Raw genomic sequence first — 15,445 nt, 5'->3', positions numbered from 1 at the left:
CAGGTAGCCGGATGCCGGGCTTAATCCCAGGATGCTGGGATCGTGACCTGAGCCAAAGGCAGACACTTAACTACTGAGCCACCCAGGTGCCCCTACAGTTGCTCTCTTAAAGATCACTAGTACCTGATTCCCTCTTCAGACCAGTTGCTGTTCAGTCTTTGTCTTTGATTCCCACCCACCCACCCCCCCGGTTCTTGCTCCTGATCACACAGCCATGATTCTTGGAAATCTACTACTTTGTCTTTCCTGCTGTACATTCTAAGTGTTCTTGTAAAAGGTAGAAGGCTATAAGGAAAGGATTGAGGAGGCACACAGTCTGGGGAAAAGATACATTGTAAGGAAGGAGATAGAGCAATTAATCTGTCTAAGGCCAAAGGATTTATTCTCTGTGGCTCCTAAAAGGAGCTAGTACTTTACTGTGGGAGGTTTCATGCTCTAGAGGAAAGACCAGGACATTGAGAGCCTTGATTTGAATTTTATCTCTACCCTGTACTAGCTTTATGACCTTGGACAATTCATTTCGCTTTCCTATGGTTCAGTCTCTTCATCAGTAAACGGGTAACATCTTTATCACTTTTTTTTTTTAAATTTATTTATTTGTCAGAGAGAGCGCGTGAGTACAGGCAGGCAGAGTGGCAGGCAGAGGCAGAGGGAGAAGCAGGCTCCCCGCTGAGAAAGGAGCCCGATGTGGCACTCGATCCCAGGACACCGGGATCATGACCTGAACTGAAGGCAGCTGCCCAACTGACTGAGCCACCCAGGCGTCCCACATCTTTATCACTTTTTAAAAAGTGATAGTAAAATGGGAAAATATACATAAAGTGCCCAGCATAGTTACTGACATTTACTTATTTATTTATAGAGGGAGAGAAAGGGGAGCGGGTGGGGAGGAGCAGAGAGAATCTTATTTTTTATTTTTTTTTAGAGATTTTTATTTATTTATTTGACAGAGAGAGACACAGCAAGAGAGGGAACACAGCAGGGGGAGTGGGAGAGGGAGAAACAGGCTTCCCGTGGAGCAGGGAGCCCCATGTGGGGCTCGATCTCAGAACTCTAGGATCATGACCTGAGCCGAAGGCAGACACTTAATGACTGAGCCACCCAGGCGCCCCTGCAGAGAGAATCTTAAGCAGGCTCTTGGTTCAGCACAGAGCCTGAGACCCAGGCCTTGATCTCACAACCCTGAGATCATGACCTGGGCTGAAATCAAGAGTGGGACGCTTAACTGACTGAGCCACCCACACACTCTTAATCACTGATGTTTTAATCACTTTGAAGTTTGTTCTTGTTCCTAGGTCCAGGACTTGCAGAATTGGGGTACCCAATTCAAGGAATGAATGATTGCTGACTGGAATGTTGTCTTTGTGGAGCATATGTCAAATATGATGGACCACCTAGACCTATCAGATCCGTCAGCCCTTTCTTTTTCATAGATATGTAAACGATAGAGTCAGATGTCTTAAATGAATCTACTAGCATTTAAATCCTGAAAGCCAGTGTTTGGGCACAGGGGGTATATTTATATGTTTTTCCACTTAACTTTCTGAAGGAGAAGATGTGGGTCAGGTGTGGTCAGTTGGCTGTGGTTACAGTGCTGAACAAAACTTGCCGCTGTGCTTAAGAGTATCAGCTGATGCTGGGGTGCCTGGGTGGCTCAGTGGATTAAGCCGCTGCCTTCGGCTCAGGTCATGATCTCAGGGTCCTGGGATCAAGCCCCACATCTGCGTCAGCATCCCTGCTGAGCAGAGAGCCTGCTTCCCCCCCCCCGCCCCCCGCCTGACTCTCTGCCTACTTCTGATCTCTCTTTCTGTCAAGTAAATAAATAAAATCTTTAAAAAAAAAAAAAAAAGAGTATCAGCTGATACTGTAGTAGTTTCTTGAGAGCTAATGTATTACATCTTTTAACTACTAAAGCCACCATTTTGGGCTAGGAAAATACTTGCTAACCTCATCAAAAACCCTTCAGAATGAAATTTGAGAAGAGAGAAAAAATTCCAGGTAAATAGTAAGGGAGCATGCCATAGGTTAGAATTATGGAGACAGAAAACAAGACTGGACCAAGGACCTGTGTCTAATCACAGGAGGACACAGAGAACAAATGCTGAAGATTCCTGATGTTTCTGTATCATAAGTGCCCATAAATCTTGACAAAAGTAAAGACAGTCATGGATCCCACTGAGAACAGGTGAGAGGAGTTCCTAACTAGGCATTTGAGTGCTTACTAGAGACACTGTGTTAAGTAAGCACCCTTCATTTAATCCTAACAAAAATGGTATGAAGTAGAAGTACAGAAATTAATCTCCAATTTTAAGGAGGGCACTGAGGCTGTAGAAGGTTAAGTAGTTAGAGCTAGTAATCTGCTTTTGATGGATGACATGACTGTGATATAAGTTCATTTGTTTACTGATTTTACTCTTAATCATATGTGTGGCTAGCTCGGTCCCTGACTTACCCAGGATTACAGTGTGAGTGAGCTCGCTCACTCTCCTTGCCTCCCTCACAGAAGAGGGGAGAATGAGTCATGGTTGTGGTTGGCGTGAGTCTGTTTTGCTACTCCGTTAGCCACATGGCAGTCCTGCTTGGAACAAAATGGCAAGGGAGTATAGCAACAGTTATCTCCTTGCAACTTCTCACTGACTTCAGCAGTCACATACTCAACCTTGCTGGATCACCTGGCAGTCATCTGTGGTGTCACTCAGTTTGTTTTTCACTGCCTGCCTTCCTGTGGCTCCTCCCAGTTCCTCTGTCTGCAAGCCAGCTTAGAGTGTCATCTCATTGCGCTCCACCTTGTGGCATCCCTTGCAGTTTCCTCTGTGTTTACTTGTCTTTCTCATTTTCTTTTCTGCATCCCCAATGCCATCTGCTTTTCAGCCTTGATAAATTATTTGCAGTTCCCCAAATGTCTGGTTCATGTTCCTTGAACCTTGCCTTGTCTGTCTGTTATTTATAATGTTCCCTCTGGGAAGCTTCCTCGCTTCCTCAGGGCAGAGTTAGAAATTTTCTCTTTGTCTGTTGATTTTCGTCAAGAATCTGATTTTTGGTTGTCTGATATTGTGGATGAAGGTTTAGGTTCTTGAATCTAGGTTATTAATGTAGGTAACTGAAGTGAGTCTCCTCTTAACTTTTCTTCGAAGTTTTCTCATTTCTTAGAGGCTCCTGCCTTGACCAGAAAGGCTGGTACTGAGCTCTGTGTCTGAGAAGTATGGTGATTGGCAGGCTTTAGTCTGGGGTGTGATGGAGGAGAGTGGTGGTAGTTTCCAATAAAGAGAACTTTGATCTGGGGCACCAGACCTCTTGCAGGAGCCCTGCCTGCCTCCTGCCGAGGTTTTGTTTCTTTAGAGAGTGTTTCTTTGGTTTTAGGCAGGATTCAAGTGTAGCTGCTATGTGTAGCCATGTAGTCTTGGGGATGGAAAGTGGGTAGGAGGAGTTGAATAGCTGTGGCCTTTCTATTCCTTAGGCAGTCTTTTTGCTCCGTGTCTATTTCTGCTCTCCTAGCTCTGTTGGAGCCTCTCTAGAGCTCTGCCAAAGGGTGGAACATCCATCCATCCATTCAAGACTTTTCTTGTGTTTATTCTTGGGTTGTAGCTTTCTTTGCTCTTGTTTATGCCTCAGCTCCGAAGAGATGTATATTACCTTGTTTCCTTTCATTTCAGTAAGGTGGAGTGGAAAAGAAGAGGCAGATCCATTTACTCAGTCTGTCTGTCATTTTGAAATCCTGAACCAGGGGTTCTGTTGACAACTTTCAGCATTTGTTATTTTAAGAATTGAAACAAACTTATATAATGAGTATATTATTGATTCCCATGTACTGAAAGAATAGTTTGGAATATTTATGGGCCATGAAATTACTGTAAAGCTGAACTACATGATCTTTCTATGAATACCTTGTGTTTAAAAAATAGTTAATAAAGCTTTTTAGGGCAAGGAAAGCCAACAGTACCCCTAGATACCTGGGCAGAGAGGATGGTGGGGAGGTCTGAGGCACTGCTACTAGCTGCTAATTGATAGTTGGGGCCAGAAGCAAGGTAACTCTGGCTCACACAGTGTTTACATTCTAGAATCAGAGGGTGTAGCTTGTTTCCCAGAGTAAAATTTGCTAATTTTAGGTTGTCTTCCTTGACATGACATGAAGCTCAAAGCTCTGCTACTTTGACTTCCTAAAGCAGAGTACTAAGTAGTGTCTCCAGAGTTAGATGGAGGTTGCAAGCTGGGTTTTATTTTGATTAATGATAAAGAGAGTAATTTGCCATGTCTTCTAATAAGAGTGAAAATGAATCTGTATGCAACATTATTTCTATTTCTTAATACATTTTGGGAACGTTAATTGCAACTGTGTGGTTCAGGGATTTAGTGCAAGAAGAAGAACAGTTGATGGAAGAAAAGAAAAAGAAAAAAGACGACAAGAAAAAGAAGGAAGCTGCTCAAAAGAAGGTAGTATATATGTATCAACTATCTATGTTAAGCGGTCTAAACAGATTTAAAAAGAAAACTACTCTAATTGGATTTTTTAAAAGCATTTGATTGAATGTTTTAATTTCAGTGGAGATTCATTTTAATATTTAATGTTTTTGATTATGCATATGTAGTAACTTGCCAAGTGTATACAATTTAATGCATAGTTATTTAATCTTGCCAGTAGTTTTTTCAAAGGTAAGTGGTTTATATAGGTCTTTATCTTTCAATCAGCTCTTCCTGGGTTTTCATAATATATGCATCTCTATATGTGAGAAGAGCGAGCAACTTGTAGCTGCATTGAAATCTGGCTCTCCCACAGGGCGTGCTACATGGTGTGTCCTTCAGCTTTGTTTAGCCTCTCTGGGCCTTAGTTTCCTTATGTTTTGTCAGAGGAGAATTTAATTAAACGAGATAACGTAATACACAAAATGCACATAATAGGAAATAAAGTGTCAGTTTTCTTTCTACTTTTTGTTGAGTACCTGGGCTGATTTCAAGAATTTGCTGTTTACAGTAAGATATTTGAAAATAAGCCTAAGACATAATTTGCTGCAGAAGATCTCTAGCCCCATACGCTGTCAGAAACTGTGAACCAAAACAGTACAAATCATAGAAAAGGAAAGATTATGTTCATAATTACAAAGTTTTTTTGTTTTTGCTTTTTTTTTTTTTTTACAAATTAATAATCCTGAGGACAGTGCTGGGCACTCATCTCCTACTGTATCAACGTTTCAAGGACCTTAAAAATGTTCTAAATGACCCAGTGAAATCACTGTTCCACTTCTGTATCAATGGCAGTTCTGACTTTAATTTCTGACCTACACCTCTTTTGTGCCAGGCGGTGTATTACAGCTGTACACTTTTCTTCACATTATTTAGTAGGGAAGAACACAGCGTCCAAATCTGTGGTAGGTGGGGAGCTGTTGAAGACAGAGAACTGCTTGACTCAGGCTGGAATGGGACCAAGGGAAGGGAAAATTTTCTTAGAGTAGAAATTAGCCAAGTGAACAAGGAGTGGAATAGAAAGGGATTCCAAGCAGAGTAAAATCCGCAGTAAGCGCCCACAGCCTTATAGAAGTATGGGTTTTGATTGGTGGGAGTGGGACGCCAAGGGCAGAAGTGTCAGAGGATGAGACTGCAGAGGATTGGTGTTAACTGTGGACTCTCGTCCTGGTTTCAGCCACTGAGTGTTGGGGAAAACACCAAAGACATTTCAGTAGACTGATGTAAAAGTTTGTGCTTGAGAATGTTTGTCTTAACAAACCGTGGGCTTGAATTGGAAGAGGTAGAAATTAGAGGCTCAGATGCTGGTGCAGGGATTGGCAAGAACCCACAGAGTTTGTTGGCAGAATATGAAGGGAGAGTGACTTCCGTTGATGCTTCTGTTTCAGATTGAGTGACAGGAGTACATCTTGGGAGGAGTTAACCAGGTAAGGGAATAGAAAGGGATAAAGAGAATTTTATCCTGGAGTGCTGAGCTGACAGCATGATCAGCAAGTACTTACAGGGTGGGAGGTGGGGGGCATGCCGGTAGAGTATAGGGAGGGCATTGGACGATGGAGAGTGTAGAGGTGATAGGTGGCCCTAGCATTTAGCCTTTTGCTTGCTCTCAGGAGTGACTGGGAGGGATGCATTGTCATAGTCAGGGTTTAGAATAGGTTTCTAGTATAGAGTTTTGGCACTGATGATGCCATAGACCTTTGTCAGAGGCCTGTTGGTACAGGCTGGTCTTTGCAGTGGGATCAGTCTTTAGCTGAGGATTTGTTGTGGTGCGGAAAAAATTGTATCCTCTGTAAGTTAAGTTTGGGGGAGGCTTATGAAACTCTTGGTCTGTGCTGTGAAGGCGATTTACTGACTGAAGAGAGCTTCTGAGAAACTTCAGACTTGTTGAAGAAGATGCTTAGGTGTACTTTATGTAGAAACGGTGGTTTGGCAAGAATCTGAGTGTTGTGTTAGCCGGTTGATCCTTCTAAGGAATTCAGTATGTAGCTTGAAAGTTAGGATGTCTGCAAAAGGCTAGAGAAGAAGCCTGAGGTACTATATAATGAAGTCTGTTTATTTAGGATTTACCCTTTTTACTGAGAAAGTTCTGAGAAAGGGAGGTCATTGCTCAAATGATTTCTTTAAAAGTTACATTTTTAAAATGTGTGATGTGAGTAAATTTTTTAAGGTTATAACATATACAAATAATGGCTGTAATTGCCAAGGTTCATCTTTATATTCTCTGATAACTAAATCTCTGACTCACCAAGTCAGTGTCTTTAACATGTGAATGATGACTTTGTGCCATTTAGCCTCTCACTAGATCTGAAATGACAAGTTTTTATACTTTCTCCCACTCCAACTCTGCCTCACCCGGTTCCAGTCTCTCACCCTAACCATGTCCTACTGGAATCATCACAGAGGCTTAGGGATAATGGGGAGTGTTTTCTTCTTTTGCTAGATCTTAAGCATTGGTAGGATATTCCTGTGTATCCTGTAGACACAGTAATATTTAACCACTGAACACAATATACATATTTTTTATTTTTTAAAGATTTTATTTATTTGTTTGAGAGAGAGCGAGCACAAGTTGGGGTGGGGAGGGACAGAGGGAGAAGCAGACTCTCGGCTGAGCAGGGAGCTGCCTGTGGGGCTCCATCCCCTGACCCTGAGATCATGACCTGAGCTATAGGCAGAGGCTTAACTGACAGAGCCACCCAGGCACCCTGGCCACTGAACACAATATAAAGGAAGTTTAATACCTCTAATAAATGTTAAGTGTAGTAGAGTAGACTGCTACTGTAAATAAGACTGTTCTTCAAATTCCAAATAATCAGCTTACAACTGAATTTGAGTAACACACTTTGATGTAGCAAGGACAGCTGGTATTTCTATAGGCTGTTACCAAATAGCTATTAAAAAACAAAACAAAAAAGAATCCCAAGATGGCACACTTACAGCCCATATGAAAGATTGTGAGTCACAAGAGTTGTAAGACAAGTTTCCTCAAGCTTGTTTTTTGTCTGTAGTAGGAGCCAGCAGGTGTATGCGGGTAGGTGGCAGACATCTACATAAGACAGGTAGGCAGGACCATTTATATGAATGTTGGAACATAAACTCACTATAGTAAAAACAATCTGCAGGTTTCATGTGATATATGCACATGTTAAAAATCTATATATTTTTATTCCTGAAAAAGATTGCAGGTAACTATCTGTTCTGATCTATTCATTTTAGATAGAAAGAAGTCAAGCATTAAAATAAGTTGAAGAGGCCAACCATGGTTTTGTCAGGGTGACAGAACCAGAAATAGGATGGGAAGCTGCTTAGACACCAGCCACCCACCACCCCCGACACTTTTCCAAAATTAGGTGCCATGCCATGGTGTTGTCCTTTGTCCTTTTTTTTTTTTTTTTTTTAAGATTTTGTTTTTGAATAATCTCTACACTGCATCTAGGGATTGCACTCACAACCCCAAGATTCAGAGTCGCACATTCCACCAACTGAGCCAGCTGGGCGCCCCTATCTGTTCTTTATACTTTCTGCTTTATTTTTCACAACCTAAAGGTGAACCTTAAAGCCACAAATAATATATCATGGTAATTTCTGTAAGGCATTTAACAAGTCTTTTTTCTGTGTGTACAGAAGCATGGTCCCTAGTGGCCACTTTGTATTTTTTTAAGGAATTCATATTCAGATCACAGGTTATTTTCTATTTTAAATAAAAACCAGGTAGCACAGCTCCTTCTATAAATGATGAGACACCAGCAAGGTTCACTGTAATGTTTTTACTATGGTTGTTTTTTGTCTACTTAAATATAAATTTTAAGTATCTAAATTCCTCTTTGAAGAAATTTTACATGAAAATTACATGCTTTTCATTATATTTCAGCCTGGGTACATCTCTCACAATGAGATCAGTGACTGAACGGCTTTATTTTTAGTTCTGTGTTTTGAAAAGCTTTCTATTTCGTATCTAAGAGGGCTGTTTACTTATCTCTTCTAATTCCAAGGCTTAGGAAATAATTTGTTACAGTATGGGAATGTAGTTTCTGCACTTAAAAAGGGCAACAGTGGTACCAGTAGCTTGTTAATCTCCAGGTTCTGTTTTTAGAAGAAATTTGTAGAAGGAATCTTGAGAGAAATGTAATGAAGGGAAAAGGAGGTTGAGAAATAGGTTAATTATAGAGGGATAATTTAGTATAACCTTTACTTTAAGCATGTAATTGTAGTTCCTAGAAAGCATATAATGGTTGAGGGGCCGGAGGGAAGCAACAATACAAATAGGGATCTTTTAGAGTTGAGAATGTTTTAAATCAGTGTTCATGACTATTTTTGTTACTGTGTTAGGAGCTGAGGGGATTGTTACAGGCTTTATGGATTTAAATGTACTCAGTTTGGGTTTAAGTGAGACTACGTTATAGAAAACCTCCAACTTTCATTCCCCTTTTCAGAAATTTTACCGTCAGTCATCATGTCTCCCAAAGTCCATGTTGGTCTGAGGATCCTATTCAGCAGCGCAATGAGCGAAAGTTTCTCAGTAGCCTGGGTGGTAACATAATCAGTCCTGGAGCAGGGCAGTCAAGTGTTCGCAGGATTTCAGCTGACTAGTCTCCACTTGGTCTCGGTTCCCTTTTTTAAAAAAAACAAAACACAAAACACTGTATACAGCCGGCCTGAGGTCTAGGCTGAGTGCTGCTTGCGAAGAAATCCTAGAAAAGCTTTCTTACCCCTAATTATCTCATTTAAAGTAGGTAAACCTAGCCATCAGTTCTTTTTTCCTGATGTTAGTTTGTAATACATGGCACTGTGAAGATACGGTAGATGATTAGGAAAAGAGAAAAAAAAAAACTGTACTTGGGAACCTGGAGTGTGTTTGAGTTGGGCCATTTCCCAGAGTGAAAGGACCGAGCCAGGGTACTGGCCACTGTGGCCGGTGACAGCCGCAGCGGCTAAGACCTCTTGCATGCTTCCTGCGTGCCCAGCGGGTCCTTAAGGTCCGCTCTCCCCCCAGCTCTTCATGATTTAGATCCTTCTAGGCTCACAACAGCTCTGGGGTAGGTGTTTTTGTTCCTGTCCTACAAACGAGGAAACTTTGGTTTAGAGAAGTTAATTTTAATCAAGGTCACATCAGGTGTTAAATGGTGGAGCCAGGATTCAGAGTCTGGCTTCAGACACTGAGCTCTTAGCCACTCAGGTACACGTAGGGAGCTTAGGGGTAATGGTGCGGAGCCTGACAGAAAAGGTGGCATATTGTGTGTTTGCCGCTTGTCTGATAGCTTTCTTCAAGAAGTGAGGCAGTTGTAGTAGTTGTTTGTGGAATCACAGCTCAGGCTTTTTTTTTTTCTTTTTCTTTTTCTTTTTTTTTTTGGTAGTAAGTAGGCTCTGTGCCCAACATGGGGCTCAGACTCATGACCCCGAAATCAAGAGGTGGATGCTCCACCGACTGAGCTACCCAGGTGCCTCTGTTTTTTGTTTTTGTTTTTAAGAAAAAGATACTCAATATGGAAATAATTTTTATAGATTTGACAGACTCCTTTAATTCTGTTACACAAGAGGGTCTACAGTGATAATCTCACATTTGAATAATACTGTAAAGAAAAAATCTTTCTGTGTTGTACCTGAGCCCCATAATAGCCCTGAATGATAAGCAGTACAGTCGTCTCCCAAAACCCCCATTTGAGGAATTGGGAAACTGAGACCCAGAGAGTTTGAATGACAAGGTCATGTAAAAGTAAAAAGGAAATTTGAACTTAGTTTTAACATATTTTATATAAGCAAATATATCTAAAACATTACTATTCTAACATGTAATCAGTATGAAATATTAATGATAGTTTACCTTTTTTAAGTAACAAAAAGTACAAAACTGCTATTTTACACAAAGCAGTTTAGACTCGGTTTACTTCAGGGGTCAGTAGCCACATGTGGACAGGGCTGCCATTTTGAACAGTGTAGACAGACAGATACTCGTATAAAATCACTGATCCTGTTAGGAAAATTATCTTTTGAACAGTTTGAGTAATATGCTAGGTCCCTGGACCAACCTGCAAAGCCTTATTTTAAAGAAGTGGCACTTGCTGAGTTCTGTTTCCTCTTAATCTGTTAGGAGCTCTTGGGTTCTGTTACATTCCTTCAGTATATTAGTCAGTATTCTGATGGGCAGACACCTTTAGATGTCTTCTCTGTGCCGTTCTCTGTGGATGACAGTACTGAGTGAGGTAGACTTGTTCTGAAGCAATGTGGACTTGTTTTGGAGTTGTTTTTCTGGAGGAGTTGGAGACTACATATCCTTTATGTTAAGGCCAGTGAAAGCTACGCTATCTTGGGGATACTGTGATCAAGGCTTCTGTGTATTGTAACTTAGTTTCCATTTGAAGTAAACTGTGGAAGAGACTAGGATAGAGTTTAAAAAAAAAAAAAAAAAGATTTTCAGCATGTAAAATAATTTTTGTACTATAATGTTTTGGCTTCAGAAAATTATGTATTGTCTGCCATGGTACTTCTCATAATGTATTCATATACGAAGGTCTCTCTAATAAAACTGATTATCTACCATCAGATTTTAAAAAGATTTTAAAAACAATTTCTCCAGAAGTAAAATAAGTTCTAGCTAGTTAACTGGTCTTTTGCCATTGTCCTTCCATCAGTTTTTTTGTTTTTGTTTTTGTTTTTTTAATTTTTGATCCATATGAAGTAAAAGATGGGCCTCCATTATTTAGCATAACACTAGTGCTCTAAAACTTGGTAAAGTTGCTCACTGTCTGGACTGACTCTGGCTCACTAGGGAAAGATTGTTTGGTATGACTTGAGGATTAAGGTAATTGCCATAGAGTCCTTTACCATCTAGTTCTATAATGATCAAATTCAAAAAATGCTATTTTTAGTAACAATAATTTAATATGAGTAAGAAAAATTATTGTGCCCCATGGCACTTAAGGGAAGTTTTATCTTTATTTAGGAACAATTCCTGGTTATTGGCTACAAATTATTCAGTCTTTCCTCACCTCCCTGTCTGTCCCTGTATCTTTTATTTTTAGGACTCCCATGCAATTGACCTTAACTAAAAAGTTGATTTTTGCTTGTGGCCTCTGTCTGTAATCTGTTCTTTCTTTTTGGGGCCTTTGAAGTTTGAGTGAGGTACCTTGAGGCAGCTCTGCTCTTATTATGTCAGACAGTGGGCAACGGGGCAAGTATGGCAAAGCAGAGTTGGCGTCAGTTTAGCTTCTGAACACAGTAATTTTAATGAATTATCAGATGTGTCAGAAGTGACAGATATGTTTGAAATTTTTTCCCACTCAAAAATACTTAAAAGTTAACTATGTTTAACTGAAAGAGCAGACTAACCTCCAGGAGTTAAATTTATTGCTGATTTGGCCAAGTGGTTATATTCAGCTTTTCTTCCAGAAAACTTAATTTTTTTTTATCATTTGAAATAAGAATTTTTGAAACCATTTAAACTTATGCAAAACTCAGTAGATCCATTAAATGTTAAAGGTGACAGTTATAGAAAATTCATTTAAAAATTAAGTAATGAGAAATGTGCAGTGCCATTTTTTTATTATTTACTGTCATTCAATGATGTCTTCTCTGATCTGTATCTAAAAAAACATTTCAAACATTCTTTATTAATAAACATTGTATTAGGGACAATGGGGCACATCTGTGGGAAAAGCATGCTTTCTTTGCATATCTTTTCCTATGCAGTTCACCTAACTGACAAATTCCTTATTTAATAAAAGTGTATATGTCTTATATAATAGTAATATATTAACATTTTATCATAACAATCCATTTCTTTCAGTTTCATATTTACATTGTTTTTTGTTTGTTTGTTTTTATTTTAGGCCACTGAACAAAAAATCAAAGGTACGTTGTTTAAAGCTATTTTTATCTTTTTTTTTTTTTTCATTAAAGCAAGGTTGTTGATAATGCATTTTTATTCACCTCCAGGATTGGGAGAGCCAAGAGCATGAAAGAACAGAGGGGTGGGACAGACTTCTTCAGTGACACACCTTGGAGTCATCTCTTGGGGTTAATGGTTTACTATATTACTGCTTTCAAAATATGCCGCCTTGAGACCTCCCTTACACTGTCTCCTAGGATGGGCACCACTTCTTGACCTACTCCCTTGATTTGAGTCTTTGAGCACATGTACCTTCTCTTCAGTCTTCTGTGTAAAAAAGTCTTCTTATCTGGGGTTATCTCTGGGACTATTACCTCATCCCTTGCTTTATTCCTTGGTCTCCGTAAGCAGTTGTCCCCCAGTCCTTCCTGGAGGCAGACCGTGATACCCACTCTATGTTTAATTCCTGAGAATAGTAGATTGCTAACCTGATGGTCATTTTGCCAGGCTGAGCAGCTCCCAGTACCCGTCAAGCAGGAGCCTTCAGGCTGCTAAGGAAACAGGAACATCATTCCTCTCAGATCCTGAATCAGGAATTCTTCACCCTCCCAAGAGTTGACTACCTGGTAATGAAGGGTGTAGGGCTCTCAGATGCTAAACTTGTTAGGCTTGAAGATTCTGAATTTTCATGTGTAGCAATATCAGAAGTACGACCTCTGCATTTGGTTGAGAAATGCAGCTCAGTACTGCCTGATTTTATTTGAGGTCAGCATTTGTTAAAGTAACATTTATTAGTTGCAAGTGTCTTAAGAGTGAACAAGAACAGTCTTAGCTTATATTTTACCAGAGAAAGTGGCAATAGAGGGAAACACCTAAACTACAGGATAGTATAATATGATTTGCTTCAGGTAGAAATGCCGTTTTGTCCTGGAACACAGAGGAGTAATGAGTAGCTTATTTGACACAGGGGTTAAGGAAAATCTCCTTGAGATTATGAATCTTAAAAGATGAAACAGCCAATCCAAGAAGAGATGAAATGGCAGAGGGATCAATTAGCATGATTGAAGGCACAGAGACAAGCAATAATGTGGTGATGATATTTGCAGTGGATGGTCCTAGAGCATTAAATATCCAGCAATGAATGGATGGGGTAGAAGGGTTTTTCTGAAGAGATAAGTAGGGGTTAGATCAAGAGAAGGCCTTATGTGCTCTGTGTACTAAGGAACTTGGACTTCTGTGTTATAGGCAGTTAGAAGCCACTGAAGAGTTTAAGCAGAAGAGTGACATGGGTTGTTTTTTTGTTCTTTTTTAAAAGCTGTCAGACACTGTGCATGGAAGTGTTGGCTGAAAGATGGAGCAAAGAGAAGAAAGGCACACTCTGGGCAGAGGAAGCAGGTGGACGAGAAGAGGGAATATTCAGAGAATGAGTGTGGAGATGTTGGGGGAAAGGGACAGAATGTAGGCCCGGAGGTAGGGGGAAATCGTTGGGCTTCATACTGGTTAGAGAGAGGGGAGCCAGCCTGGGCGATGTATGAAATTGGTGAAACTCATGTAACACTGTGCGTGAACTATACTGGAATCAAAATAAATAAATTACCAATTTGAGTTGTAGAAAAAGAGAGTGGCGAGCCAGCAAAGGCTTAAGCTATGCTTTAGGGGCTTCTCTTTGTCAGTACTGTCTAGCGTTCACCAACAGAGTGCAGCACCAGAGAGGGAAGTGGGGGAGTAGAGAGGGTAAAGACGATTTGAACTGAGGTCTTGGCAGCAGGGGTAGGAGATGGATGGAAGATGTAGGAGGTCTAGAATTCACAGGATTGCAACTGGTGAGATCAGAGGGGGAATCAAAGTTCAAAATGTGGCTTTGAATCTGGACGTGTAAGAAAGTTACAGGGGTGTGGAATGATGTAGGGGGCAACATTGCCAAATTAATTTGTTGGAACATGACCAAATTCATCATCTTCAAGCTCAGATTTCACACACCACTCCCCTCTACAGGGATGTTAAGTTGTCCCTTTGCTCTGCTTCAAGACCAAACTCCTCTGCTTGGCTTTCAAGGCCCTCTTTAATCTGACCTCCTGTGATCTAAGCAGCCTGTTGTCCCTCACTCCTTTATACTTTTCAGAGCATTCTCATCTCTTTCATGTTCATTCCTGTTTCTGTCTTTTTTTCTTAGCCAAGGAGGCCTTTTAGGCTTTCCAGACCTCACAGAGCTCATCTTCTGATGGATCACTCCAATGGCCATGGATTCTCCCTTCCCGGTTTCTTAGGATGTTATGATGTGTCTTAAATTTGGGCCACTTGATTATAGTCCATCTTAGAGTTTTGACTGGCCCATGGGTGTTTGTTTCTCCAGCATGATCTTTGAATGCCTGCTGTTTATATCCTTTCCAAATGTAAATCATCCTTTTACATCCGTACATAAAATATGAATGTATTTGAATCTTCTTGATTTTAAACTTTACAGAGTTCTGAGAATGTTAGGTTACTTAAGTGTATGAAAGTCACTTCAAAATGTATTGTTGCTTTGACAGCCGTTTTACTCCACCCTTTTTTCGATGGCAGTTCCGTGACTGGCCACATTATTCTGGTGTATGAAAATGTATTTATTTTTGTGCCGTGTATAATGTCTGTGTTATCTGTGATTTGGGGTTCATGGTGATTAGAGATTACAAACTGGAAATTTGTGGGACAGGTTTGGCACACACAATCATTAGGTTTACTGAATGTTTGGTTTTGGAATAATTTATGACTTACAGAAAAGTTGAAAAGGTAGTAGGGAATTTTCCCACGTACACCTCACTCAGTTTTCCCATGGTTGACATCTTGCATTTCTGTGGCACCTTTGTCAAAACTAAGAAACTGATATTGGTATTAATGGAACTCCAGACTTCATTGAGATTTCCCTCTGTCTTCCGTTAACTCATTTCTAAAATCCAGCACCAGATACACAGATGCATCTAGTTGTCCTGGCTCCTCAGTCTCCTCTGGTCTCCACACAGTGTGTTGGTTACCCTTTACGTTTCCCATTGGCAGCATTTACAAATCAGGAGATTCTGCATAACCAAGAATTGCAGTTTCTCTTGCAGTTTTTACGGTCCACATCACTTTTTGTCCTTCTGTAGTAGAGTCTGTATCAGGCCCGGATCTGGTAACTTCTGGCTG

At 40.4% G+C, this 15,445-nt stretch overlaps 1 protein-coding gene across 3 annotated transcripts in view; it reads left to right on the top strand.

Annotated features, from left to right (window-relative positions):
- TNRC6A (trinucleotide repeat containing adaptor 6A) overlaps window positions 1-15,445 on the top strand; it is a 104,771-nt gene that overhangs the window by 21,090 nt on the left and 68,236 nt on the right. For all 3 annotated transcript variants that reach the window (XM_080831704.1, XM_080831706.1, XM_080831705.1), the window contains 2 exons: window positions 4,344-4,431; window positions 12,285-12,306. In XM_080831704.1, coding sequence (XP_080687830.1) covers window positions 4,344-4,431; window positions 12,285-12,306 — 110 coding nt within the window. The remainder of the gene's footprint in view (window positions 1-4,343; window positions 4,432-12,284; window positions 12,307-15,445) is intronic.

Source organism: Martes martes, assembly GCF_963455335.1.
Source record: "Martes martes genome assembly, contig: SUPER_18_unloc_1, whole genome shotgun sequence".
Taxonomy (NCBI): domain Eukaryota; kingdom Metazoa; phylum Chordata; class Mammalia; order Carnivora; family Mustelidae; genus Martes; species Martes martes.
This window is presented reverse-complemented; position numbering and strand designations above follow the sequence as displayed.